General features: G+C 36.6%; 1 protein-coding gene across 3 annotated transcripts in view; it reads right to left on the reverse strand.

The window, feature by feature from the left end:
- OTUD4 (OTU deubiquitinase 4) overlaps positions 1–23,971 on the reverse strand; it is a 47,575-nt gene that overhangs the window by 16,971 nt on the left and 6,633 nt on the right. For 2 of the 3 annotated variants that reach the window (XM_059373155.1, XM_059373143.1), the window contains exons 3-13: positions 21,690–21,740; positions 15,133–15,179; positions 14,354–14,426; positions 12,568–12,649; positions 10,807–10,939; positions 7,781–7,838; positions 6,985–7,102; positions 6,831–6,895; positions 3,832–3,929; positions 2,673–2,776; positions 2,374–2,560 (exon numbers count right to left, since the gene is read on the reverse strand). In XM_059373155.1, the coding sequence (XP_059229138.1) occupies positions 2,374–2,560; positions 2,673–2,776; positions 3,832–3,929; positions 6,831–6,895; positions 6,985–7,102; positions 7,781–7,838; positions 10,807–10,939; positions 12,568–12,649; positions 14,354–14,426; positions 15,133–15,179; positions 21,690–21,740 (1,016 nt within the window). The remainder of the gene's footprint in view (positions 1–2,373; positions 2,561–2,672; positions 2,777–3,831; positions 3,930–6,830; positions 6,896–6,984; positions 7,103–7,780; positions 7,839–10,806; positions 10,940–12,567; positions 12,650–14,353; positions 14,427–15,132; positions 15,180–21,689; positions 21,741–23,971) is intronic. The other variant, XM_059373151.1, reaches the window with a different exon arrangement.

The following is a 23,971-nucleotide window of genomic DNA, read 5'->3' on the forward strand; positions in this document are numbered from 1 at the left end:
CTGTCAAGTTAAAAAAAAAAATCTTAAAAAAAAAAAAAAAAAAAAGTGAATTTTATTTAAGAAAAATCTTAATTCTGCCCATGACCTTCATGTATCTACTTCATATTTTTAGGCTTCCAAAGTTAATATTCAAAATAAGTTAATACTCTTAGGTCCTTTGCCTGCTTTAAAAAAGATGCCACCAGATGTTAGGGGAGTCTAATGTCCAAACAACAGACCTTAGCCACAAGCAGTTGATTAATGGCTCCAATTCTATCTGTTAGGAACGATAACCCACACGATCCCTCAATGTCACTGCACACTGTTGCTGGGCATGCCAAGAAAGCACGGCCCTGACCACTCTTTACCCAGGCCAATTCTCAGGACTGTATTTGTTTCACTAACCGGGAATGAGGGAACATCTTTCTTCTGACTGATTTTTAATCATTTATTCTTATTAGAACTTTTGAAAAGTTGGTTTGTGGATATATATGTAATTTTCATGCATATGTGAAGTATCCCAGGAAGGAAACACAAGAATCTGAGTACTGGATGCCTCTGCAGAAGGAAACTAGATTTCTCGGAAAATTGGGATAGGAAGAATTATCAAAATAAATAAACTCCTCAAAGCTTTGGATTTTTTTTTTTTTTTAAAGATTTTATTTATTTATTTGACAGAGAGAAATTACAAGTACACTGAGAGGCAGGCAGAGAGAGAGAGAAGGAAGCAGGCTCCCTGCTGAGCAGAGAGCCCAATGCGGGACTCAATCCCAGGACCCTGAGATCATGACCTGAGCCGAAGGCAGCAGCTTAACCCACTGAGCCACCCAGGCGCCCCAAAGCTTTGGATTTTGAACACAAAATAATTACCTATCCTTAATAGTTTGTTAAACTAAAAGAAAAATGTAATGAACTTGAGGGTCCTGGTGTTTCTATGATTGAAGTGTACTTTCCAAAGAGATATATTCAAGTCCTAACCACTGGTACCTGTGCATATGACTTTAAGTTAAGACAAGATCATATCGGGGGAGGGTAGGCCCTAAACCCAATATGACTTCTCTAACTTTATTAGGAGAGAGAGACACAGGGAAAACACCATGTGATGATTGAGACAGAGACCAGGGTGATGCACCCACAAGCCAGGGAACACCAAAGGAGAGACAGGAAACAGACTCGCCCCTAGAGCATTCAGAAAGAGTATGGCCTTACTGCCAACTTGATTTCAGACTGCTAGCCTCCAGACCCGTTAAGAATAAATTTCTGCTGTTTTAAGCCAGAAGTCTGTGGTACCTTGCTAAAAAAGCCCCAGAAAACTAAAACAGTATTTGGCATATGACAGCCTAGGAAGCTACAACCCTGTCTTGAAGATCTTCATTGTATAAACTATCTTTACTGACACCTGGATGTGTCAGGCACCTGGATGGCTCAGTCAGTTAGGCTTAGGACTCCTGATTTTGGCTCAGGTCATGATCTCAGGGTCGTGAGATTAAGCCCCATATTCGGCTCCCCACTCAGAAGTTTGCTTGGTATCCTCTCCCTCTCTCCTTCTCCTCCTGCCCTTCCCCAACTCCCACACTCTCTCTCTAAAATAAATAAAAATTTTAAAAAAAGAAAGAAAGAAAAAGGTTAAGGACATACCCAAGAAAGGGGAATGCCCAAAAGCTGGAAATAAAGGAAATGAAGACCAGAGTTTGGCCAACACATAAGCTGATGCTACAGCTGCTCAGGCCCTTGGGGAGACGAAGCTTGGAATGGGAAAGGCAATGGTCACAGGGCTCCAGTGCCGAAGAGACATGGCTAAGTTTGCATGGAAAGGACAGCCTCAACTTAAGACACACCCTAAGGGCTATAAACTACTCCACAAAAAGATTAGGGAAAAAATAAAATCTACTATACAGAAAAATTATGATCCTGAAGTTCATCTGTCTTTGGATATTCAGTCAGATTGCTAATATACATGATTACAGTAACTTATACACTCTGTAGCCCCAATTCAATATTAGGCACATGTCACAAACAACCCAAACTTATCAGAACAAAGACAACGGACCATTTTGGTTAAGTTCCTATATAAAGGGAGCATTTAACAAATCACAAGCTACCAGAAAACTATTAAGTGCAAGAATAGACTTGGCTAGGATAAGGTCTCCCAGATCATTTGAAAAAATTACTCAAAACTAAAGATGCCTTACCCTAAAAATTACTTTGATTTAATGAGAATTATGCATTTAATTATAAAATACTAAAATCCTTACATGGTATTTTATCAACAATACTTTTAATATTATACTACAGACAAATGAACAAAAAATTATAACTATTTGCATGCATGTACCATGGCAGATAAAAGAAATACTGCTCCATTTCTATTTCCTTTGCATTCAGGAAGGTTACCTTATGATCTGTGAAGGTGTCCTATTAAGATTTTTGTGCTCACTGGAGGGTTTCTGAGACTGTGACCCTGCAGAATGACTAGAGAATGCATGTTGTCTTACTCCCGAAGGATGCTGGAGTCGAGGAGGTAGTGCTGAGGGAGCTTTTATTGGCTTGCTTGGATTCTTTGGCCCTCTGTAATCCATGTCTGTGACAAAAAGCCAAAAAAATCACATAACTTTCCTATTTAAAAATAAACAAACAATCCCAAGTACCAATATCCCTCCCCCAAAGAAAGATTAATTTGATATAATCCTAACCAGAGTGGAAATTTTGTCCAGAAGTGGAAGGTTTTCTCATCTTCTTCCCTGATACGGTGTTCCAGCTTTCAGAGGGAGGTGGTTTGAAGTTCTTCGAGGAGTGTCTTCAAGAGAAAAACATTTATAAAAAAAAAATATTCCTAGTAAGAGTATCTACTTAAGTATTCTGCATGAGGATTTTTAACTTACAAAAGAATTTAGTTTTAGTTCTTAAATTAAAATACAAAGCATTGTATAATCCTAATTCTAATTCCAGATATAATTCTAATCAAGTCAGATGACATAAATCAAAAGCATATTTCCTAACCTAAAAAAATGGAAGACTAAAAGACTTAAACACAATCTAAGGAAAATATTGGATAAAAAAGGAATGACTTTAATTCTGTTAGATGTGCTGATGGTACTACAGCTAAGGCAGGGAGGCGTCCATATTATGTTAGAGGCATACATAAGCAGCTAAGTGTCTATTAAATGATGTGTTGTCTGGCATTTGCTTTATTCAATTCCATACCCATTTTTTAAAAAGGGGGTTAGGGAGAACTGATTAGAAAAGGCTGTCAAACACAGTTGCTCCAACAGGGTGATGCTTACAGTGGGGTTACATGTACTATCAGTGGAGTTCAATGTACTATGTTTACATTTGCATATGTTTGATATTTTCCCTAGTAAAGTTTAGGTGTGACTCACTACCCTTTTTTCTAACAAAGACAGCAGGAACTGAAACAAAAGGTGCTACAAAGACTGTGTAACAGCAAGTCAACCATAGTATTTTACTACCCTATGTGACAAACAAACATTTAGTGAAAATTAACTACATGCAATGTCGTACTAAGTGAAAATTAGAAATGAATATGGTCCCTGTCCTCCAATGTTCCCCACTTTACAGTTACAAAAGAGTCAATTTACCAAACTGCCTTTACAAAGAATGGCACATTTTAAACTGTAAGCAATAAAACAAGTTTTTAAAATGCATTAACACACAAAACACAAAATCTGAACTCAAACTGCTCTTTCAAGAGATCTAAATGAATTCATTTTCTACACAAAGGCAATACCTTTGATTAATTTACAAATACATAGGGTAATTTAGAAATCCTCATGATTACAATAGGCTAAATGGAAGAGACAGTAAATGCCTCAGTTAAAGAGCAGTACATACTTCTTTCCAAGTTCTTCGACCAAAACTGGTCCATTCTCTGAGTGAATCCCTGGAAAGTCTGCATTAGAAAATTTTCCATTGTGATCCAACCTAACCTGCTGAACAATTCCAGAAAGAAAAATCAGTCACCTGCTTCCTTTGCATTAATGATCACCTTTTAAATTTTTATCTTATTTTTAATTAAAGAGAAAAGGACTGTATACTGTTAAAAACAAAACCAAGCTAAAAATGGTATAACATACTTTTCTGACCCCCCCAGACCTCTAGCATAAAAAAAAAGCCTTTTTTTGTTCACACTTCCAAAATTTTATAAACCGTTTCTATAAGTAATTTACAGAGATGCAGGACCACAATCTATCAGGCTCCCAACAAGAGAGGCAGCATGCCCCAGTTCCAAACAAAGGGTGCTAGCACTGCATACCGGGATTCTAGGCCCATCTTTTCTACTTACCAGCAATATGACCTTTGGCAAGTTACTTGTTTCATGCTTCAGTGTCCTCACATGCAAAATAGAGCTAATAATAGTACCTACATCATAGGACTCATGGAGATGGAATGAGGAACATATGATATACAGAAAGGGCACTAACACACAGCAACCACTCTATAAATGAGAGAACCTCATATTATAATTACTATTATCTTTTCACTTTCTCAATTTTTATTTTATTTTTTTTTTTAAGATTTTATTTATTTATTTGACAGACAGAGATCACAAGTAGGCAGAGAGGCAGGCAGAGAGAGAGGAGGAAGCAGGCTCCCTGCTGAGCAGAGAGCCCGATTTGGGGCTTGATCCCAGGACCCTGGGACCATGACCCGAGCCAAAAGCAGAGGCTTTAACCCACTGAGCCACCCAGGCACCCCCACTTTCTCAATTTTTAAAATGAGTAACTGTGACCTTTTTTTTCCCCTAAAACTAGATCCATGACGTGTTCTCTAATACACAACTGTTACTACCCAACAGCAAACTGTGACAACAGTAAGCCTTTAGGTTTCTTCCTAGAGTCAAACAGTACTTAATGAACAGGGTACCTGCTGATCACTGCACATAAGCCCAAGGTACGCAGCACTCCTTCAAGTTAACTTCCTATTTCTAGATTTAGTCCTAAAGCTAAGGTTTCATTCTTCAGTACTCACAAAAGGATAGTGAACCTTCCCTCCCTTCAACAGTCTAGCAATAAAACAGATCTTTCTGAAGTTAATCTGTGAAAAGTTTAAACTACATCTTAAATGCTTGAGTAAAATCACCTTTGAGTCACAGCAGTTTCTGTAATAAAATATCAATTAAATTTTACCCAAGTGAGATAATCTAGTAGGTATAGAAACAAAATACTTTAAAAAGGAAAAAATTAAAACAAGTATCTGCTTTACCATCTACTTTATCAAGAGCATCTACTTTACCAAAAGCACTGCAACCTCAAAGGAAACATACTTGACTTAAAATAACAAGCAAGTTTTAGTGATGCAGCGTAAGCAATCTTCTCTGTTAAGGGGGAGTGAGAAGGAGGGGGGCCCTAATAAGCCCGAGATTCACTTCTGTTTTTTTCCAAGTTTTCCAAATCACTGTAACGAAAGATTCCAGAATTCTGTTCTGTGATTACAGCACATTTCTGACAATTCCGTAAGGAAGAACATAAATAAATCATATCCTCTTCTTCCTTTCCTTTCAAATACCTCAGAATCAGAACACTTTTATTAAAAGTTCTTAAGATAGGCTATCATTGATGCTAATATAATCCTCATCAATCAGATACTTTAGGCTATCATTGATGCTAATATAATCCTCATCAATCAGATACTTTCCACAAACCACTCTACCACACAGGAAACTGAGTGTTACCACAAGTCAAGCAAAAATGTTTGTCAATGGCTATTTTAAAGTAATTTTTAAAAGGCAACACTTCTCAATGAAAACCATTTTTTGTGAAAATTATCTCCAAATAAAATTTTTATGTCCCTAGGTTATTTGTTTTGGAAACAGAGGACAATTTTTCCATTAAAAAAAAAAAAAAAAACAGATGGGGCGCCTGGGTGGCTTAGTGGGTTAAAGCCTCTGCCTTCAGCTCAGGTCATGACCGCAGGGTCCTGGGATCGAGCTCCGCATTGGGCTCTCTGCTCAGCGGGGAGCCTGCTTCCCTCTCTCTCTCTCTCTCTCTCTCTCTCTAACTGCTTCTCGTCTCTGTCAAATAAATAAATAAAATCTTAAAAAAAAAAAAACAAAAAACAAAACAAAAAAACCACAGGGAACCTTAAAAATTATCCAGCTTCTCCAGCTTTGGAGTATCAACACTAGACTGGACAAGTCTTTGTTAGCAGTAAGAGGGGGTGTCCTGTGCACTGCAGGATGTTTAGCAGTATTCCTGGCCTCTACCCAGTGGATGTCAATAGCACCTCCCCGGCTGTGCTGTGACAACAAAAGTTGTCTGCACACACTGCCAAATAGGGAGTGAGGATTGCAAAATCACTCCAAGTTGAGAAGTGATCTAACCCAACTTTCCCCTTTAACAATCAGCTACTTAAATCCAGAGCAACAGTTTACTCAAAATGAATGGCACAACTCCCTTCATTACTATTCACTCTTTCTCAATCCAACAGAAAACCATTATGTACCCATCAAAATCTTCTAGGAGGACTTTCATAAAACAAACTGGCCTATAATGTCAAGTCTGAATCAATTTCAGCAATCTGCCAACTGTAATGAAAATACCTAAAAATCTACTATGTTATTGTTACTTCTTTCAAACAAGTTTTTCAAAGACTGACATTGTACTCAAAGATCACATGATGGGATGCCATGGCTTTTATATATATACAAATTTTGGTAATGTACTCTAATGGATCAAAAAACTAAACTTTCACAACTATTAAAATGCATATGTGATAAAATATATTCTGAAATCTCAAATTAACAACACATTCAAACTTGAACTGTCTTAATTCCTATTACAGTAAATTAAGATTGCAAGTAAAATTTTTTCTTCCTCTATATAATCACTTACTTGACATTTATCTCCAACTTCATACTGTAAGCCAGCAGCAATGGAATAATCACGTTTCTGTTGAGCTGTAAACAGTATGAGTATAAATATCAAGTTGACATAATTACTTTCAAGTGTCACAAAGCAAATTTATGGAAAATACAGATTAACTTACCTTGCTTAGACTTCAGCCAGATTTCATATTCCACATTTCTATAGACTGCTGGATTGAGTGACTTAAGAACCTTTCTAGACAAAGGGAGGCTAGGAGAGTTCCCATTGTTTTTCGGGTTCTAAACAAACAAAGTCAGGAAGTCCAATCAACACAGAACAGAAATGCTTTTAAAACATTTTTGTTTGGGGGCACCTGGGTGGCTCAGTGGGTTAAGCCCCTGCCTTCAACTCGGGTCATGATCCCAGGGTCCTGGGATCGAGTGCCGCATCACACTCTCTGCTCAGCAGGGAGCCTGCTTCCTCCTCTCTCTCTCTGCCTGCCTCTCTGCCTAGTTGTGATCTCCCTCTGTCAAATAAATAAATAAATTAAAAAAAAAAAAAACAAAAAACATTTTTGTTTGAGATACGTGTAAGAGTAAAATCAAATGAAGAAGAAAACTTTAAAAATTAGGAAGTCAACAATAATTTTCTCAGAGTCAGATGATCCTGACTCCATTGAAAACGTACAAGTAAAGGGATGCCTGGGTGGCTCAGTGGGTTAAGCCTCTACTTTGGCTCAGGTCATGACCTCAGGGTCCTAGGATCAAGTCCTGCATCTGGCTCTCTGCTCAGCAGGGGGCCTGCTTCCCCCACTCCCTCAGCCTGCCTCTCTGGCTACGCGTGATCTCTCTCTCTCCCTGTCAAATAAATAAAATCTTTAAAAAAAAAAAAAAAAGAAAATGTACAAGTAAAAATTAAGACTAAATTAATCTGCTTTCTTAAGTGGAAGAACTAGTTAAAACCATTAAAAAAAATACCTGATCACTTGACAAAGCTTTAACTCCATTCACATCATTAGTAGTGGTAGTTTTACTCCTACAAAAGAAATATAACCATAATTAAAAGTACAAAAATGTGTTTATACAATTAACTTATCTTAACCTCACATAAAGATCTCCCGTCATAATTATGTTTCAAAAAGCCAAAGCTATATTCCAGTGGAGTTCACATAAGATTTATTATAAGGATGTATTTATACAAACGCCCATACACAGACACACACACACACATATGTATCCATATTAAGATATAGATAAAAAACTTTTATGAGTAATCCTTTATGTAAGGCTCAATCATCAAAAACACAGAAACGAAAAGAACTATGAAATTTGGGTGGGTGGAAAAAAATTTATAAAACATTTAATGTAAACATTTTCTTTCAGTATATTGATGAGGCTCCATTAAACAAAATATTCCACAACAAATGAGCGCAAACACAAACTAACTCATCAGTATGCTAAAATGATGGTAAGTACTATCTACAGGGTAGGGTGGCATCCAGGTAGCCAGTTAGCAGAAGTGATAGCACTGAGACATAGGCCTGAAATAACAAGTGAGATGAGGAAAGGACTTGCTAAGATGCCTTTCTGAATAAAGAATTAAAGGTGATGAGACAGCAAATCATATGGCTATTCAGTATTCCAGGCAGAGAGCAGCAAGTGGAAAGACCCTGGAGTGGCCAAGAGATTGGAAAAGTGGAAACATAGTGATGGCAGGACAAACAAAAGAAGAGACGGGACTGTAGTCTTCTGTCCTACAGCTCCTCCTTAATTAATCAATCTCAGTCTTCAGGACAATCTTCAAATCTGTGTCCTTAAATGTGGCAATATTTAAGAGACCGCAACCTACAGTCTAAATCACCCATAATTCCCACCACTTCAGGACTGACCAATATGAAAGTAAAAAGAATCTAGGCACAAGAGTAGAGTGACATCCTCCTTATTACCCAAACTATGCCTAACTATCATACCATAATTATGCAGCATTCTTCCCTAACTAAAGCCTTAGCCTCCTTAGGCCAGACATGATACAAGTGAAGAGAAATGTTATTAATTCAACAAAAAGTTAATTTAAAAAATGCTTCAGGGACCTCTGGGCGGCTCAGTTGGTTAAGCATCTGCCTTAGGCTCAGGTCATGATTCCAGGGTCCTAGAATCTAGCCCCACACCAGGCTCCCTCCTTGGCAGGGAGCCTGTTTTTCCCTCTGCCTGTGCTCCCCCTGCTTGTGTGCACACTCTCTCCCCCTTCTCTCTCTCTGACAAATAAGTAAGACTTTAAAAAAAAAAATAAGTAAATTAATTAAAATAAATTTAAGAATAAAAAAATTTTAAAAAGCTTCCATGTTGGGAAGCCTGGGTGGTGCAGGCAGTGGGGCAACTGTTAGGCTCCAGTTGTTATCTCAGGGTCATGAGATCAAGACCCTTGTCAAACACTGTGCTCAGCGGGGAGTCTGCTTGAGATTCTTCCTCTCCCTCTGCCCCTTCCACTCGTGCACACCTCTGCGTGTGCTGTGGGTGCATGCTCTCTTGCTCTCAAGTAAATCAATCTTTGGAGGAAAAAAATGGCTTCCATGTTCCAAGGGCTACAAATTAGCAGTTTAGAAAGATTACACTTTACAATGAACACACCTTTCCTCATAAACTTCTCCAGCTTACTAGCCTTAACTTCATACCTATTTCATCAGTCAACTGCTATGCCAGACCCAACTATTGCTAAAATGATGAGCAGGGACCAAAGGGCATGTGCTCAAGTCCCTCCACACCATAATAGGTAATAAGCTATAACAAGATAATCACTCGCTCTCTCAACTTCCTCTAAGCTCAATGACACATTCTAATCAGATAGGAACCTAGATTAAATGATAGAGCAGAACTTCTGTTTAAAGTTAGTCTATCCTAGAATTAAATGTGCAATAGCAGATCCAGATTCTAACCTGACTCATCTCTCTCTTACAAAGAAATGGTAGTCAATCACTTTTTCAGTAAGGATCAGAAAAATGTAACTCAACAAATGCCTGGCATTTCTGATAAAAGGAGATATATTCAATAAAGAATTAGATATCCTAAGGTTTAATTTCATTTATTTCTCTAGTTTCACTATAGAATACCAAGTAGGCTTTCATACTCTCACACACTAGGAATAATGTAGTATTATCCTGACTGGGAATGGAATTGGGTAGAGCTCTTACGAAACACAGAGTAAAGGTTTTAACATTATTAATAAAAACTAAAAAATGTCAGATGCCGTATCTAGAAACTAGGCTATACACATTATACATTATTTATTTTAATTCTTACAAATTTTCCTCTGAGGAAATACTAATATATCCTAATTTTATATAGAATTGGGGCATGCTAGTAAACTTAGTAAGTTGCCCCAAGTCTAGTCACTTTAGCAGGAAGCCGGGATTGAAACCAGATTTGGCTGTCTATGGCCCCAAGCTCTTAACCACTATCCTACATTATCCTGTGTGGAAGAGGCCTCAGAGATTCTAAGTTAAAAGATGTTTATTCACAATCCTAAACAGAGACATTACCCAGAACTGTTCTCATACTTGTACCCCAATTTGGGATTATTATTATATAAAAAGAAAAAGGAAGGCATTATCTGAGTAAGGAAACAATAAAAGTAAGTCGCAGAAATAAAATGGTCATTTTTTCATCATTGGATATGTAAACAAATGACAGGTTAGCCTTAAAATTTTACAATACACACACACATATAGGCAGGACTAAGCCTATTATACACATATACTTGTAGATTCTACAGAAATAGAGCCTATCAACCAAAAACATCAACTTTTAAAAACAGTCCCGTAATAAAAATTAAATAAAAATCAGAGGCAGGCAAAAAGAATCTTGGACTGCAGACTGCTATATTTTAGGTACACAATGAGGTATATAATACCTCAATATGTGAGGCAACTCCATGCCTCACATTTCTTATTGAATTACTTCTTTACAGGGCACTATAAAGATATTTTAGGACTTAAATTCATTCTTACTTGCAACTGTCATCCTCTGAATCTGATATTTCGCTGTTGTTTTCATCAGCTACTTCAGAAGTGTCTAGTCCCATCAATATTTTACTAACATCAGTTTTAAATACCTTCTCATATAGCAATTCATAAAGGAGAGCTGCAATTAATAAGAGAAATGTTATGCAACATTAACTAATGTTATGTTTTAACACAAAATTGACAATGTCTATTGCCCAGGTTTCTAAAATCCTAACTAGGGCACTTGTGACATCTTCTGCTCAATAATACAATTTAATCAAAAAGTTATCTAGATAGAAAACAACTAGAATTTCTGTCTCTGTAATTAATTGGAAACCATTACATAAGCTACTGCCATTTTTAAAACACAAAAAGGTACCACAACCGTGAAGCAAGTATGATAACAGTAAAGGCTAAACATGCATACAATTACTGCATTCCAGGCACTATGCATACCCTTTACATATGTTCATATTAAATTCCACGCACAGCAAAGTATTACTATTCTAACAGTACAGATGAGGAAACTTGAGAATTAAAAAGGTCACATAATCTGCCCAACCTTAAGAGATGTGGAAAGAAAACATTAAGAAACTTTAAGATTCCTAGAAGAGACAGCTTTTCATAAGCGACTCCAAAAACAACTGTTTTAAAATGTATTCTGAGCACCCACTGAAAGAAGCATATTTAAACAACTTTTTTGCTTTAAAAACAAAACAAACCAAAACCAAAAAACCTCTAGAAAACACAAAAATATAGATTACCAAATACTCAAAAACACATTACAGATGGCATTTAGGACTCTGATTTAATTATACTGCAGCAATCTTTTTGAAACTAAAAATTCATCAACAATAGGTACCCACCCTCTAAATGAGTCCCCAAAGAGACCACCTTCTCACAGATCACCTTTCTGCCACCCCTGATAACATCTAAAACATAGGCATGAGAGAAGTATGGGTAAGGTAGGCTCCAGGAGCTATCCTTCCCGAAGCTGAAATGTTTAGATTTTTAACCAGCTAGAAGAGGAGGACACAGACTAGGATACAGACAGCTACACTTTTTTATTTTAAAACAGATCCCTCAATTCTAAAAATTGCATTACCCATATCTTTACTGTCACCACTAGCTTAAGAACAAAGGAAAAAGCTGTTACATGCCCAGCACTGATGCTCTGTTTGAGTGATGTACACTTCATCAGACAGATGATAAAGGAGAGTAAGGTAGAAAGGACTACTAAAGTGGTAATTCTCAACTGGGGAAGGAGAGGGGATTTTATCCTTCTAAGAAACACCTGGCAAAATTTGGAGAGCTTTTTACTTGTTGCAATGAAAAAGAGAGCTCTACATGGTACAAGCCAGGGACGCTATACTTAATGTTCCATAATGCACAGAACAACTCCAAAGAATTATCTGGCCCAAAATGGCAGTAGTGTCAAAGTTTAAGAAACCCTGTTCTAGTGTCAAAACAATCAAATGCCTGGTTTGCTCATTTAGATTTTCAAGCTCTACACCAACAACTTTAAAAACACATACAAATGCTTATTACCAAAATGAATTACTGCAGAAAATAACTGTATTTAGAAGTCAAATTCAAGTTACTAGCTCCATTTTTTCCTAGTCAAACAAGTTTTCTTAACAGTATTAATACTTCTGCTAACCCAAGATTCTCTGCATATCTTTGTATGGAACAAAACAGACTTCTTTGCATTAGGAATGTATAGCTTAGGAATATAACTTCCTACACATACACGACGGTGATACTCACACTGACACATTGCAGAGTTCTCTTTATACTTTATGGGATAGACAATATCATAATGATTTCCATTTGAAAAACACAGTAATACCTGAAAGAGAAAAATTAAAGACACCTTTCAGTCCTTCACTTATGACACTTACAAGCAACTTTTACCTCCAACTTCTCAGAATTACTAATAAATAATATCCAAATAGAAAATGATTATTTTAGGGGCACCTGGGTGGCTCCGTTAAGCATCTGCCTTTGGCTCGGGTCATTATCTCAAGGTCCTGGAATGAACCCTGCACTGGACTCCCTGTTCAGTGGGAGTCTGCTTCTCCCTCTTCCTCTCCCCACCCTGGCTCATACTTTCTTCTCCCTTGCTCTCTCCCTGTCCCTCTATCTCTCCCCCACCCCTCCCTCTCTCCTTCTCTCTCTCTTGCACATACTCTCACAAATAAGATTTTTTAAAAAAATGATTATTTTAGGGGCACCTGGTGACTCAGTTGGTTAAGTGCCCAACTCTTGATTTCAGCCCAGATCTTGATCTCAGGGTGGTGAGTTCAAGCCCCACACTGGGCTCCATGCTAGGCATGGAGCTTACTTTAAAAAAAAAAAAAAAAAAAATTATTTTAGAAGCAACCTAAAGCTTCAGTGTCGTCAACTATGGTATATCCAATGCTGAAATGTCATTAAATCAAAAAGTTCTCAATGATCTGGGGAAACGCTTACGGGATCCCAAAAAATATACAGCATACATGAAAACAATAGAATTTCCACTATTTAAAAAAACAAGACAGTTAAAAGACAATAAAATACTAAATACTCCAAAACCTTATGAAGATGCTGACCTCTAAGAGGCACGATCAAAAGTAAATTTTTTTCTGCTGTTTTAAGTACTTTCTAAATAGTCAATTGCTTATGCAATGAACGACACACTGATTTTGTTTGAATTATGGTGTATTCCAAAACCTGTATTGGATAGGCCAAATCCAGAGCCAAGCACTCTTTTTTTTTTTTTTTAAAGATTTTATTTATTTATTTGACAGACAGATCACAAGTAGGCAGAGAGGCAGGCAGAGAGAGAGGAGGAATCAGGCTCCCTGCTGAGCAGATAGCCCGATGCGGGGCTCAATCCCAGAATCCCAGGATCATAACCTGAGCTGAAGGCAGGGGCTTTAACCCACTGAGCCACCCAGGCGCCCCCAAAGTCCTTTTTATAAGGTAGTATTTCACTCAATTCCCCTCCCTCTTATCACCATTAGCATGATGACAAAACACTTCAACTTGGCCTGGACGATTCCAAAACAGCTAATTAAAATAAAGTTCTCTTGTAACAATGAACCAACTGAGGGTTTTTGTTTTTTTTTTTCTTTCTAGACTTTACATAATTTTTCAGTTGTTTCCAGTTTGGGACTAGATAATAACATCTCAGCCAGTAAATTATCTTTATAAGGAGAAATATACCACCATTACCCAAGTATTTTTGGATACAATGGCAGAACCTACTTTCACAAGTAATTTTACTACTTAATGTTTATAGTGATACAAAACAGTCTAGTTAATTATATACACTAGTATCTGAGGTTTTTTCCTCTAGTGTAATGTTCTGATAGTGTTCAACACTGAGATTTGTGGAAAAAAACAAATACAAAATATGACTCAATAATGATTAACAGGAAGTTTAAAAAATTATCATAACCCTCATACAAAAATATTTCAAAAGGTCACCTTAAAACTATAGCTTAGAAGGTCAAGGTGGCAAGTGGTTCTTTTACTTAAATCCTTCAGAAACACTTAGAAAAATTCTTACCTTCTCCGGAAAATTATTTTCAGTTACTTGTGAAGGAGAAACATTTGGTTCCCGGTAAATTATAAAATCTTTCCTGAAAATAAAATTGAGCAATTACTTCTGGGAAAATGTATTTCATGACTTAACCATTATTCGTTCATTCATGCATTCATTAAGAGCCTAATATGTGCCGAGCAATGTCCCAGGTGGTAGAGAGAGCAGTAAACAAAGACAGCAATACCATAACTTAATTGTAAAACATTGTAAACACCTGTATGAAAGTACCTTTTTAAAAAGTAGAACTTCAAATATAATTTGCATATATGTTAACTTCAGATACAATTCTAAGAGGAGACTTCAAATTTACAGAAATTGTGAAGATGAAATTTTATACAGACATTTCAAGAAGAAAAAATAAAGCAGTCACCTATTCTTCTCCTAGACAAAAGTAATTATAAATATAACATGGTGTTTTGCCTCTGTTCTAGTGGCCATCTATCTGAAGCTACTATCCCTGAGAAAGCAGGAAATCATTCCTCTATCAAGTTGATAAGTAATATTGTTTACAGGCCTGGAAAAATGTCTGTATTGCTTCCCAAAGGTATTTTGAGAATTACAATTTCTAAACGTTGACATATTTAACATCGAAACCTAACTGATTTAATTTAAAAAATCTTAGAAAAGATGCTTCACAATTAAGGCATAAAACTGCTTTGTTATTCTAACAATTTAGTAATGGAATGGAATATATACTAATTTCCCACTCACTTTTCGTTTCCTAATGTTACTACAGTGTTTACCTGTACATAAGAGAAAGGGCACTTATTTCCACTTGTCCAACCCATTCCTGTATTAAAGAAAAAAAAAATTAATTAAATAAAAATTAAATTAAAAAAAAGAAAAAAAGTTGGCACTTAAGTTTTCATATTTCATAATACATATACCTCTATAGAATACCTTAACACATACCTTTATGACTATACCTCATGAGCTAGAAAAAGCTCATTATTATTAATATATTATGTATTATATATAATTATGTATATGTATTTTATTTATGTATAATATCTGTATAATTATGTATATTGTTTATATTTTGTACTATATATAATGTAATATATTAGTATTATTAAAACATTTATATAAAACAGACATTAATATGTAACTAAATATCGAGGGGCGCCTGGGTGGCTCAGTGGGTTAAAGCCTCTGCCTTCGACTCAGGTCATGATCCCAGGGTCCTGGGATCGAGCCCCACATCAGGCTCTCTGCTCAGGAGGGAGCCTGCTTCCTCCTCTCTCTTCTCTCTGCCTGCCTCTCTGCCTACTTGTGATCTGTCAAATAAATAAATAAAATCTTAAAAAAAAAAATCAACTTAAATAATTAGCCCAAGTCTCTGTTGTAAAAATCCTTAGTAGCACAGGGTGATATGATATAGTTATGATATAGATATAGATATAGTTATAGATATGATAGCTCCTATTGCTATGGAAAGACCACGGAGTGGTATCTCTAAGTGGAGAACCTGCTGAAGGCAAGGACTCTGATCTTTAACCAAGAACCCAGGACATAGCTTGGAACATTTACATGCCCAGAAAATGAGATGTGAGTAGGAGAATACAGGTATTAGAAAAGATAAAAAAGGAGTAGGACTCTTATTTTCAGGGTGATTGAAAGTACAAAGAGATCAGTGTCCTAGCAATCTTTCTGAAATGAGATAGAAATTCTACAGCCCTAAAGGAGTCACTTTATGTCTTTAAGCCTATTAGAGGAAATGGCCAGTATATATCAAAATTTTAAATATCCATACATACTCTTTCACCCGGCAATTCAAATTCTGTAAACCTATCCTCAACAAGTTATTTCATATGTCCACACAAGTATACAAAAACAAGGATGTTCACTGTGGCTATCTGTAATAGTTTAAAGAAAAATTTTTTAAAGAAAATCTGGATATTCCAGTAATAGGAAAGGAGTAACCAAATAATTTATGGTTTATCCACACCATGTATGGAACACCACACAATCATCTAAAGAATGAGGTATACCTATATGAACTGACTTGGAAAGATGAGACTATCAAGTATAAGAAGTCAGTCAGTCATGGGGCGCCTGGGTGGCTCAGTCACTTAAGCATCCAACTCGACCTCATGATCTCAGCATCACGAGATCGAGCCCCAGGTCAGGCTCCATGCTCAGCGTGGAGTCGGCTTGAGATTCTCTCTCCCTCTCCCTCTGCTCCTCTCCCTGCTCATTCACACAGGCATGCTGTTTTACTTGCCCTCTAAAATGAATTAATTAAATCTTAAAACAAAACCAAAAATACCTTATTGGGTAAAAGAAACAAAAAGTTATGCTCAGTATATGTATGTGCAGGTGTATGAGAACTAGAAAGATACATCCTAAACTGACAGTGGAGACAGGAATTCAAGATCAGGGAAAAAGAAGGATTTTCGCTCTTCATTTTTTTTTTAAAGACTATTTATTTAATTGACACAGAGAGAGAGACAGTGTGAGAGAGAACATAAGCAGGCGAGTGGGAGAGGGAGAAGCAGGCTTCCTGCCTAGCAGGGAGCTTGATGTGGGGCTCGATCCCAGGACCGCGGGGTCCTGACTTAGCTGAAGGCAGACACTTAACCACCCAGGTGCCCCTTCACTCTTCATTCTGTATTACATCTTTTTCCATAAGAATGCATTCCTATGCTACTTGTGAAATTAGTAAAGACTTAATACCAAGACTAACAAAAATGAGCTATGGTAAGTCAATGTTGCCACTTTTTCCTTTAAAGAAATTTGAGATAAGGAAAAGATTTTAAACAACGTGTATCTCAGACAAGGATAATCCTTCCTTCCCTCAGAAGATTTTTCATTTTAATAGTTCTTAAAAGTTGGCTCTGGTTTTCAAAATGAAATGCGTACCATATATTAAAATAGATTTCTTAAAATAGGCCTCAGCCTAACAATCATGGCTTCTAACAAAGTGCTACAAGTGACATTCCGGTGTAGAAGATATCCTTCACTCAAACCAGTTTGCTTAAATCACAAACATAAGCTACATCTACTTCATGCAAAAGATGTTAAATCACTTTTAAAAAATGGAAAATTATTCTACTCGTTTCAACAAAATACTCTCTCTCAAATAATGTACCACTTTATAAGCCCTTAATCCTGAGAATAAATTCTGCTGTAGTCTGGTTAAATAAACAATGGCTATCATAATACCTTGTCTTCTTTAACCAGGGTCAATTTTAAATTATAAAAAATACCTATGTTCTACCACTGTCTTCCACCTTAAGGCTATAATCTTATTTACTTATCGCTTCTTAAGATGTTTAATATACTTCTTTATTTTGGGTGACAGTTAAACATTTCTGCAAAATCTGTTTAAACTAATGAGCTATATTAAAAAAGTGTAATTTAAATGTTTTTCAACAGTCACTAAAAATAAACTTTTGTTACTAAGGATGCTATCAAGAAAATGAAAAGATAAAGTAACAAGTTGGAAGAAAGTATCTGAAAATTACATATCAATACAGAACTTATATCCAGTATAAAGCACTCTAACTATTCAATAAAACTAGCAACATAACAAAAGATGGGCAAAATCTATGAACAGACATTTCACCAACAAAGATATATGGATGGCAAACAAGAACATGAAAGGATGTTCAACATTAGAGAAATAAATACAAGTTAAGATCACCATGACATGCCACTACACAACCACTAGAAAAGTTACAATTTCAAAGCTGACAAGATTGAATGTTAACAAAGACCAAGAGCATTTGGAATTTTCATGTATTGCCAATGAGAAAGCAAAACACAGAGCCATTTTGAAAGTCTGGCAGTTTCTCATTAAGTTAAACATACATTTACCATATGACAGAGAAATTCCACTCCTAAGTGTTAATCCAAGAGAAAAGAAAACATATGTCCACACGAACACTTATTGGCAAATATTCTTAGCAGCTTTAATCATAAAATGGTCTCAAGCTAGAAAGAACCCAAATATTCATGAAATGATAAATAGACGAGCAAACTGCAGCATCCGTATAATAAGCTCATCAACAAAAAGGACCAAACCACTGATAAACCCAACAACAACATGGATGGATCTCCAAGTGTTTCCATTAAGCTAAGTAAAAGAAGCCAGATACGTAAGACTACAAACTGTATCATTCCATTTATGTAGTCTAAAAAAGACAAAACTTAAAAAGCAATGGTTGCCAACAGCCAGAAGGGGGGAAAGGGATTAAGAGCAAAAGAGCGCAGGGAACTTTGTGAAGTGATAGAAACGTCCCTGTGTGTTTGTAGTGGTGGTTATGCAACTGTATACATCTGTCAAATCTCATCAAATTATACACTTAAAATAGGTGAATTTTAGGTGTAAAAAAACTCTGATTTTTACTATGTGTCAATTTTACCTCCATAAAGCTGACAAAAATATATTCCTGCAAAAAGTTTGAGGCATTTTTCAAAATGCTCCACTGGCATTTTAAGTAAAAAATAAAGATGCTTTCTCTGAGAACTAGGAAAAACATAAGAGTTTATCTATCAACTATCTCTCTTCTCATTTCATACATTCCATATATCAGGGAAAAAGAAAAACGAAAAAAGACATATCTGTTGCTAATAAAGAAGCACAGGGGTGCCTGGGTGGCTCAGTCAGTTAGGCGTCTGACTTAGGCTCAGATCATGATCTCAGGGTCTTGGGATGGAGCCCCCCCATAGTTGGGCTCCATGCATAGCAGGGAGTGTTTTTCCCTCTCCCTCTGCCCCTCCTCTTGCCCACGCACATGCACGCACACACTTTCTCTAATTAAAAAAGAAGAAGAAGAAGAAGAAGCACGAACTACTATTCAGAAGGTACCTGAAACATCTGGAGAAGAAATCTGATTAGATTTGGGGGGGGTGGGGCAAGGTATCATAAAAATAAAAAAGCTGGCTGGCCAGCCAGCACCCTGGGAAGGAGACCCCATATCCCGGAACACACTCAAAACCGCAGCAACTTCCCTTCTTCCTCCTGTAGATGCCCAAATCAGTGTCAGTCTGGTTCACACTACTTCATTTCCTCCCTCTATCCCTTTTCTCTCCATTCCCACCATGCCCACCCTTTCTCAGAAACTCATAGCTTGACAGCCTGAACTGCTACACAAAAATTACTATAAACAACATTGTGGGATTTTCCTCGATTAAAAAGTTAATGAACAGGGGGCACCTAGCTGGCTCAGTCAGTAGGGCATGTGACTCTTGATCTCTAAGTAATGAGTTCAAGCCCCATGTTGGCCATAGAACTTACTTTAAAAAAAAAAAAAGTGTGTGGGGGGTTAATAAACAGACTTTGTTGCTTCCTTTACTTTCCATAATGGAACAAAAATCACCAGAAGGAGGGTTGCTGGGGAGAAGGGGATCGAGAAAGGGTGGTGGGGTTATGGACATTGGAGAGGGTATATGCTATGGTGAGTGAAGTATGTAAACCTGGCGAGTCACAGACTTGTACCCCTGGGGCTAATAATACATTATATGTTTATAAAAAAATAAAAAAAAATTTTTTTAAATCACCAAGAATATTACTAAAGTTAACATTCTGGTATTTATCTTTCCAGTATGTTACATAGAATGCAATGTGAATTTAACATTCAGTTCAGCACCCCAAACTAAAGGTAACTATGAAAATCCCAAAAGCAATAAAAATATACAATCCTCGTCATCAAAGAGGCTTTAAGGTAAGTGGGGGGGGGGGGGGGAGCGCTACAGGAAAATGGTATCTGTGACCATGATATGTGGGCAAAACTCCGTACTGAAATGACTGAAATAAAAATGGAATCAGGAGTGGATTTAGCGAAAAGACCTTCAGAGATGTCTGCCTCCAGAACTGGAGTAACACAATACTCCTTTTTTTTTTTAACACTGCACATAATGTGCACATTTTTCCATGTATTAAACTTTTTTTTTTTAAACCATACAACGGTCTTCCCACCTCGAGTCTCATCCACTTCCAAACTATCTCTGCCCGATATTCTTTTATCCATCTATTCAGATAGCCAACAAGGAAGCCAAGCACTATTTTTGATTCCCAGCAGTGACATACTCACTTCTTGCCTCAAAAAAGTTGAAAGGTTTCCCAATACCACATTCTCAGGTCCTAGGCATAGACTTTAATTCAGGTCTGGAATAGTGGAATTTACAACCACCTTAAGTAATTCTGATGCAGACAGTCAATGGCTGACACTCTTCAAATGCTAGCCTAAAGATAAGCTCCATACTGAGCCTAGCAGTGAAGGCTCTTCCATGACCAGTCCCACAGCCTGCCCTGACTGAACACAAACTGAACTGCTTTCTGAATCTGCCTTGCTCACAATTTTCCCTACCTAGAAAGACCATTCACACTAGGCATTTCTCATTCCGAATCTATTCAGACTTCAAATGCCAACCTACTATCTCTTCTTTTGCCTGCCTAGGTAAAAATATAATTGTGAATGCCTATAGCATCATTACCTAGACTTTTGACATGTGCTTTCTCAGCTGTATTAGGTACAGGGCAACTCCTGAGAACAGTACCCAAACCCCAGTTACCTCTGCATCCCCAGAGTGCCTGTCTATTCTTGGCACTCAACAAGGACTTCAATTAGTTTCAGAGAATCAAATGGAGACACCAACTGTTAATCAAATAAACTGCTCCTAAGTTACTATTTCTCTTCCTCCCTACCCGACTCCTCTTCTTAGGTTCTTCCTTGGCTAATGTCATTGTAAACTCAACAGAAATTACCTCTAGGGATGACAGAACATTCTACAAGGCGTTCTGTGTGGCATTTCATGATTTTGGATTTTTACAGAGAAGAGTATTAGTTTTTCAAACAGGAAAAAAACAAAAATTCTTTTAACTTCAACATGACTGAGAAAAGTAAGGCAGTGGGACTTGGGAAGTGCCATCGTTTTCCTCTCAACAGTCTCTCTTCTCAAGCTGATCATGGGAAATGGAACCTCCATAAAAGAACCTACCATCCCAGAGGCCTAAAGAAGAAATCAAACCTTGCACTCTGTCCACCAAGACCAATATCCATACCAATACAGAATCCCGAAAATCATCACCACTGTTATTGTAGGTCTTTTATGCTATATTCAGATGCCATTTTGACAAAGATTAAAAATCTTACTCTGTCCTTACTGAGGCAATATCTTAAACACAGCTCCAACTGTCTTCCAATTAAATGCTACATAAAATGTGCAACTAAGAAATGTTTATGAAAAAAAGTACTTGCTGTAACCCCTCCATACACTACATCACATTTTAATGAATGCTGATTACTTCAATACATAATAAATAGAAAAAATATATTACAGAATCACTGCATACCTGTGGATTTTCCAAACGTTTTAAATACTCTTCAAATGACCCTTCTATAAACTGCAAAAAAAAAAAAAACTATTAGAAATGTATCAAAACAAAAAATCTTTTCACTGTGAATTACCAAGCTTTTACATGAACCTTGGATACATCAGTAATAGTAATACATGTAAACAACCTAATTATTAAAATACATAAAAATCATTAAGTGAAGATTATAAACAGACAAAAGAATTTTAAAAAGGAAACATTTCAGAAAAGATTTCCTGGACAGGATGTGGACAGGCACAATGTGGTGTGAAAAGGCAATGAAAGCTATGTTGAGAAGATAGAAGCCAACCAGCCAACAGAAACAGGACAACTGGTTGGGGAGAACAGAGTAAGAGAGGAACTCACTCAACTGGACACCTGTTTAGAGAGGGCCGTGGGCCCAGGAAAGACTTGCAAACTGAGGGAGAAGGCAATTCAAGGTCATTGTCGGTGACACGAACAGACAAATATATGAAACAAGCACTTAAGAGGAGTATTTTGTAATGGCCAATGCAGAGATAATATACTAAGAAATATTAATTTACTATTACACATATGAATAATGTCTCTTAGGTCACACTAAAAACAAATGAGAACTAATAATGCAAGATACTGTGGAGAACCAACAAGATTTTTCTACCACAATTTGCTTCACAGTTTAACTCAAAAAGTTTATTCAAGCTATGTGATTTCTGTTAGCCATCACACTAATTTAACTGAAAAAAAAAAAAATCTATAAAAGACACTCATCTGAACACCAAATTCTATTTAAAGTATAGTCCCAGTTAACTTAGCAAACTGATATACATAAAAACATTAAAGTACATGTTCCAGTCTATAAAAATCTTTTAAACATCCATGGCTTTTTTTTTTGAGATTGATTCTTTTCTAGATCATATGCTGTCAAATTTCCAAAATGTATCTTAAGTTTCAACACATCCTTATAATAAAACAGCCATATATTTTAAATATCCCACCAACACAATTCTGTATGAGGTGATTATTTATACTTTTGGGGGAAAAAACCCCACAGAGCCATTTAAAGTTGGAAGAGACCTATGTAGTGTTCTGATACAAGCCTGCATCCAATCTGAGATTCTCCTCTCTAATCAGTTAGAAAGTGTCTGACTAAACACGGTCAGTAAACAAAGCACACACCCTCACCCTCCTTCCCATGACAGTCTTTTCCAGTTTTGGCCAATAAGAATTCTTTGAAGGTGCTTAGTATAAATTATAAAAAGAAAGTGAAACTTTTCCCCTTGGAACTTTCAACCTCTGATCATACCTCTTAAAAATGTTGAGGGCTAAATAAATATAAGCAAAGAACTTAAACAATGCCTGGCACAGAGAAGTGCTCAACTAATGACAGCAATTTCCATTACTGTCAACAGTGTTTTACTCTGTGGGACCAATAATAATGATTAATCACTTGTAATTTCTTTAAAAATATGTAAAAAGCACTCCACTCACCTCACCCCTCCCCCTTTTATACTATACCCTAATACTCTCTCTTATCTATCCTCCACATCACCAGTTTCCTTTTTGTAAAACAAGTTCTCAAATCTCCTGATCAAGTGGGTTAACTCTCCTTCCTGGAATATATTACTGCCTTGCTTAGAACATGGTACCCAGAATACATCTAGAATGTCACCAGTATTACCATCTGGCTTGAATACAGGAACACCAACCAAAAAGCACAACCAAATTAAGAACTGTTTACCTATTAAGTTTTAGAATTGAGATATTTGCAAGGTGTCAGTGGTTTTTTGGCAGTCAAAGGGGAAAAGTATCATTAAAAGTCCAATGGCCTAATTCTAGGTCATAAAACCAGTACTAGTAAATCCTATAAAGCTTTCAATGTAAAAAGAAAACAGGCCACTCTAGCATCTTATTTCACAGCCTACTACATACTACTTAGAAAATTACAGTAAGTTGTTATACAACATTCTAGCAACTATTAATCATTATTTACATAATTACAGTGTTCTGATATATGATTCATAATGATGAACCCTGAAAATTAAAAATCTATAAATGCCTTCTGATAAAATTAAAGGCTGAGTATTAGCTATGCTCAGCATATTTTTTATACTCCAAGTCTGAAATTTGTTAAATTCATAGGGAGTTACAAATCATAGAAAACTATTAATTAACCAAAACACCCAATTTCCTGACCATGACAGACAAAGCTCACTCTTAATATTCAAGGATTCTGTCCAAGTCATCCTTTCATCTTCCACAGGCCTGTATCTTACCTATCA

Source organism: Mustela nigripes, chromosome 1, assembly GCF_022355385.1.
Source record: "Mustela nigripes isolate SB6536 chromosome 1, MUSNIG.SB6536, whole genome shotgun sequence".
Lineage (NCBI taxonomy): Eukaryota > Metazoa > Chordata > Mammalia > Carnivora > Mustelidae > Mustela > Mustela nigripes.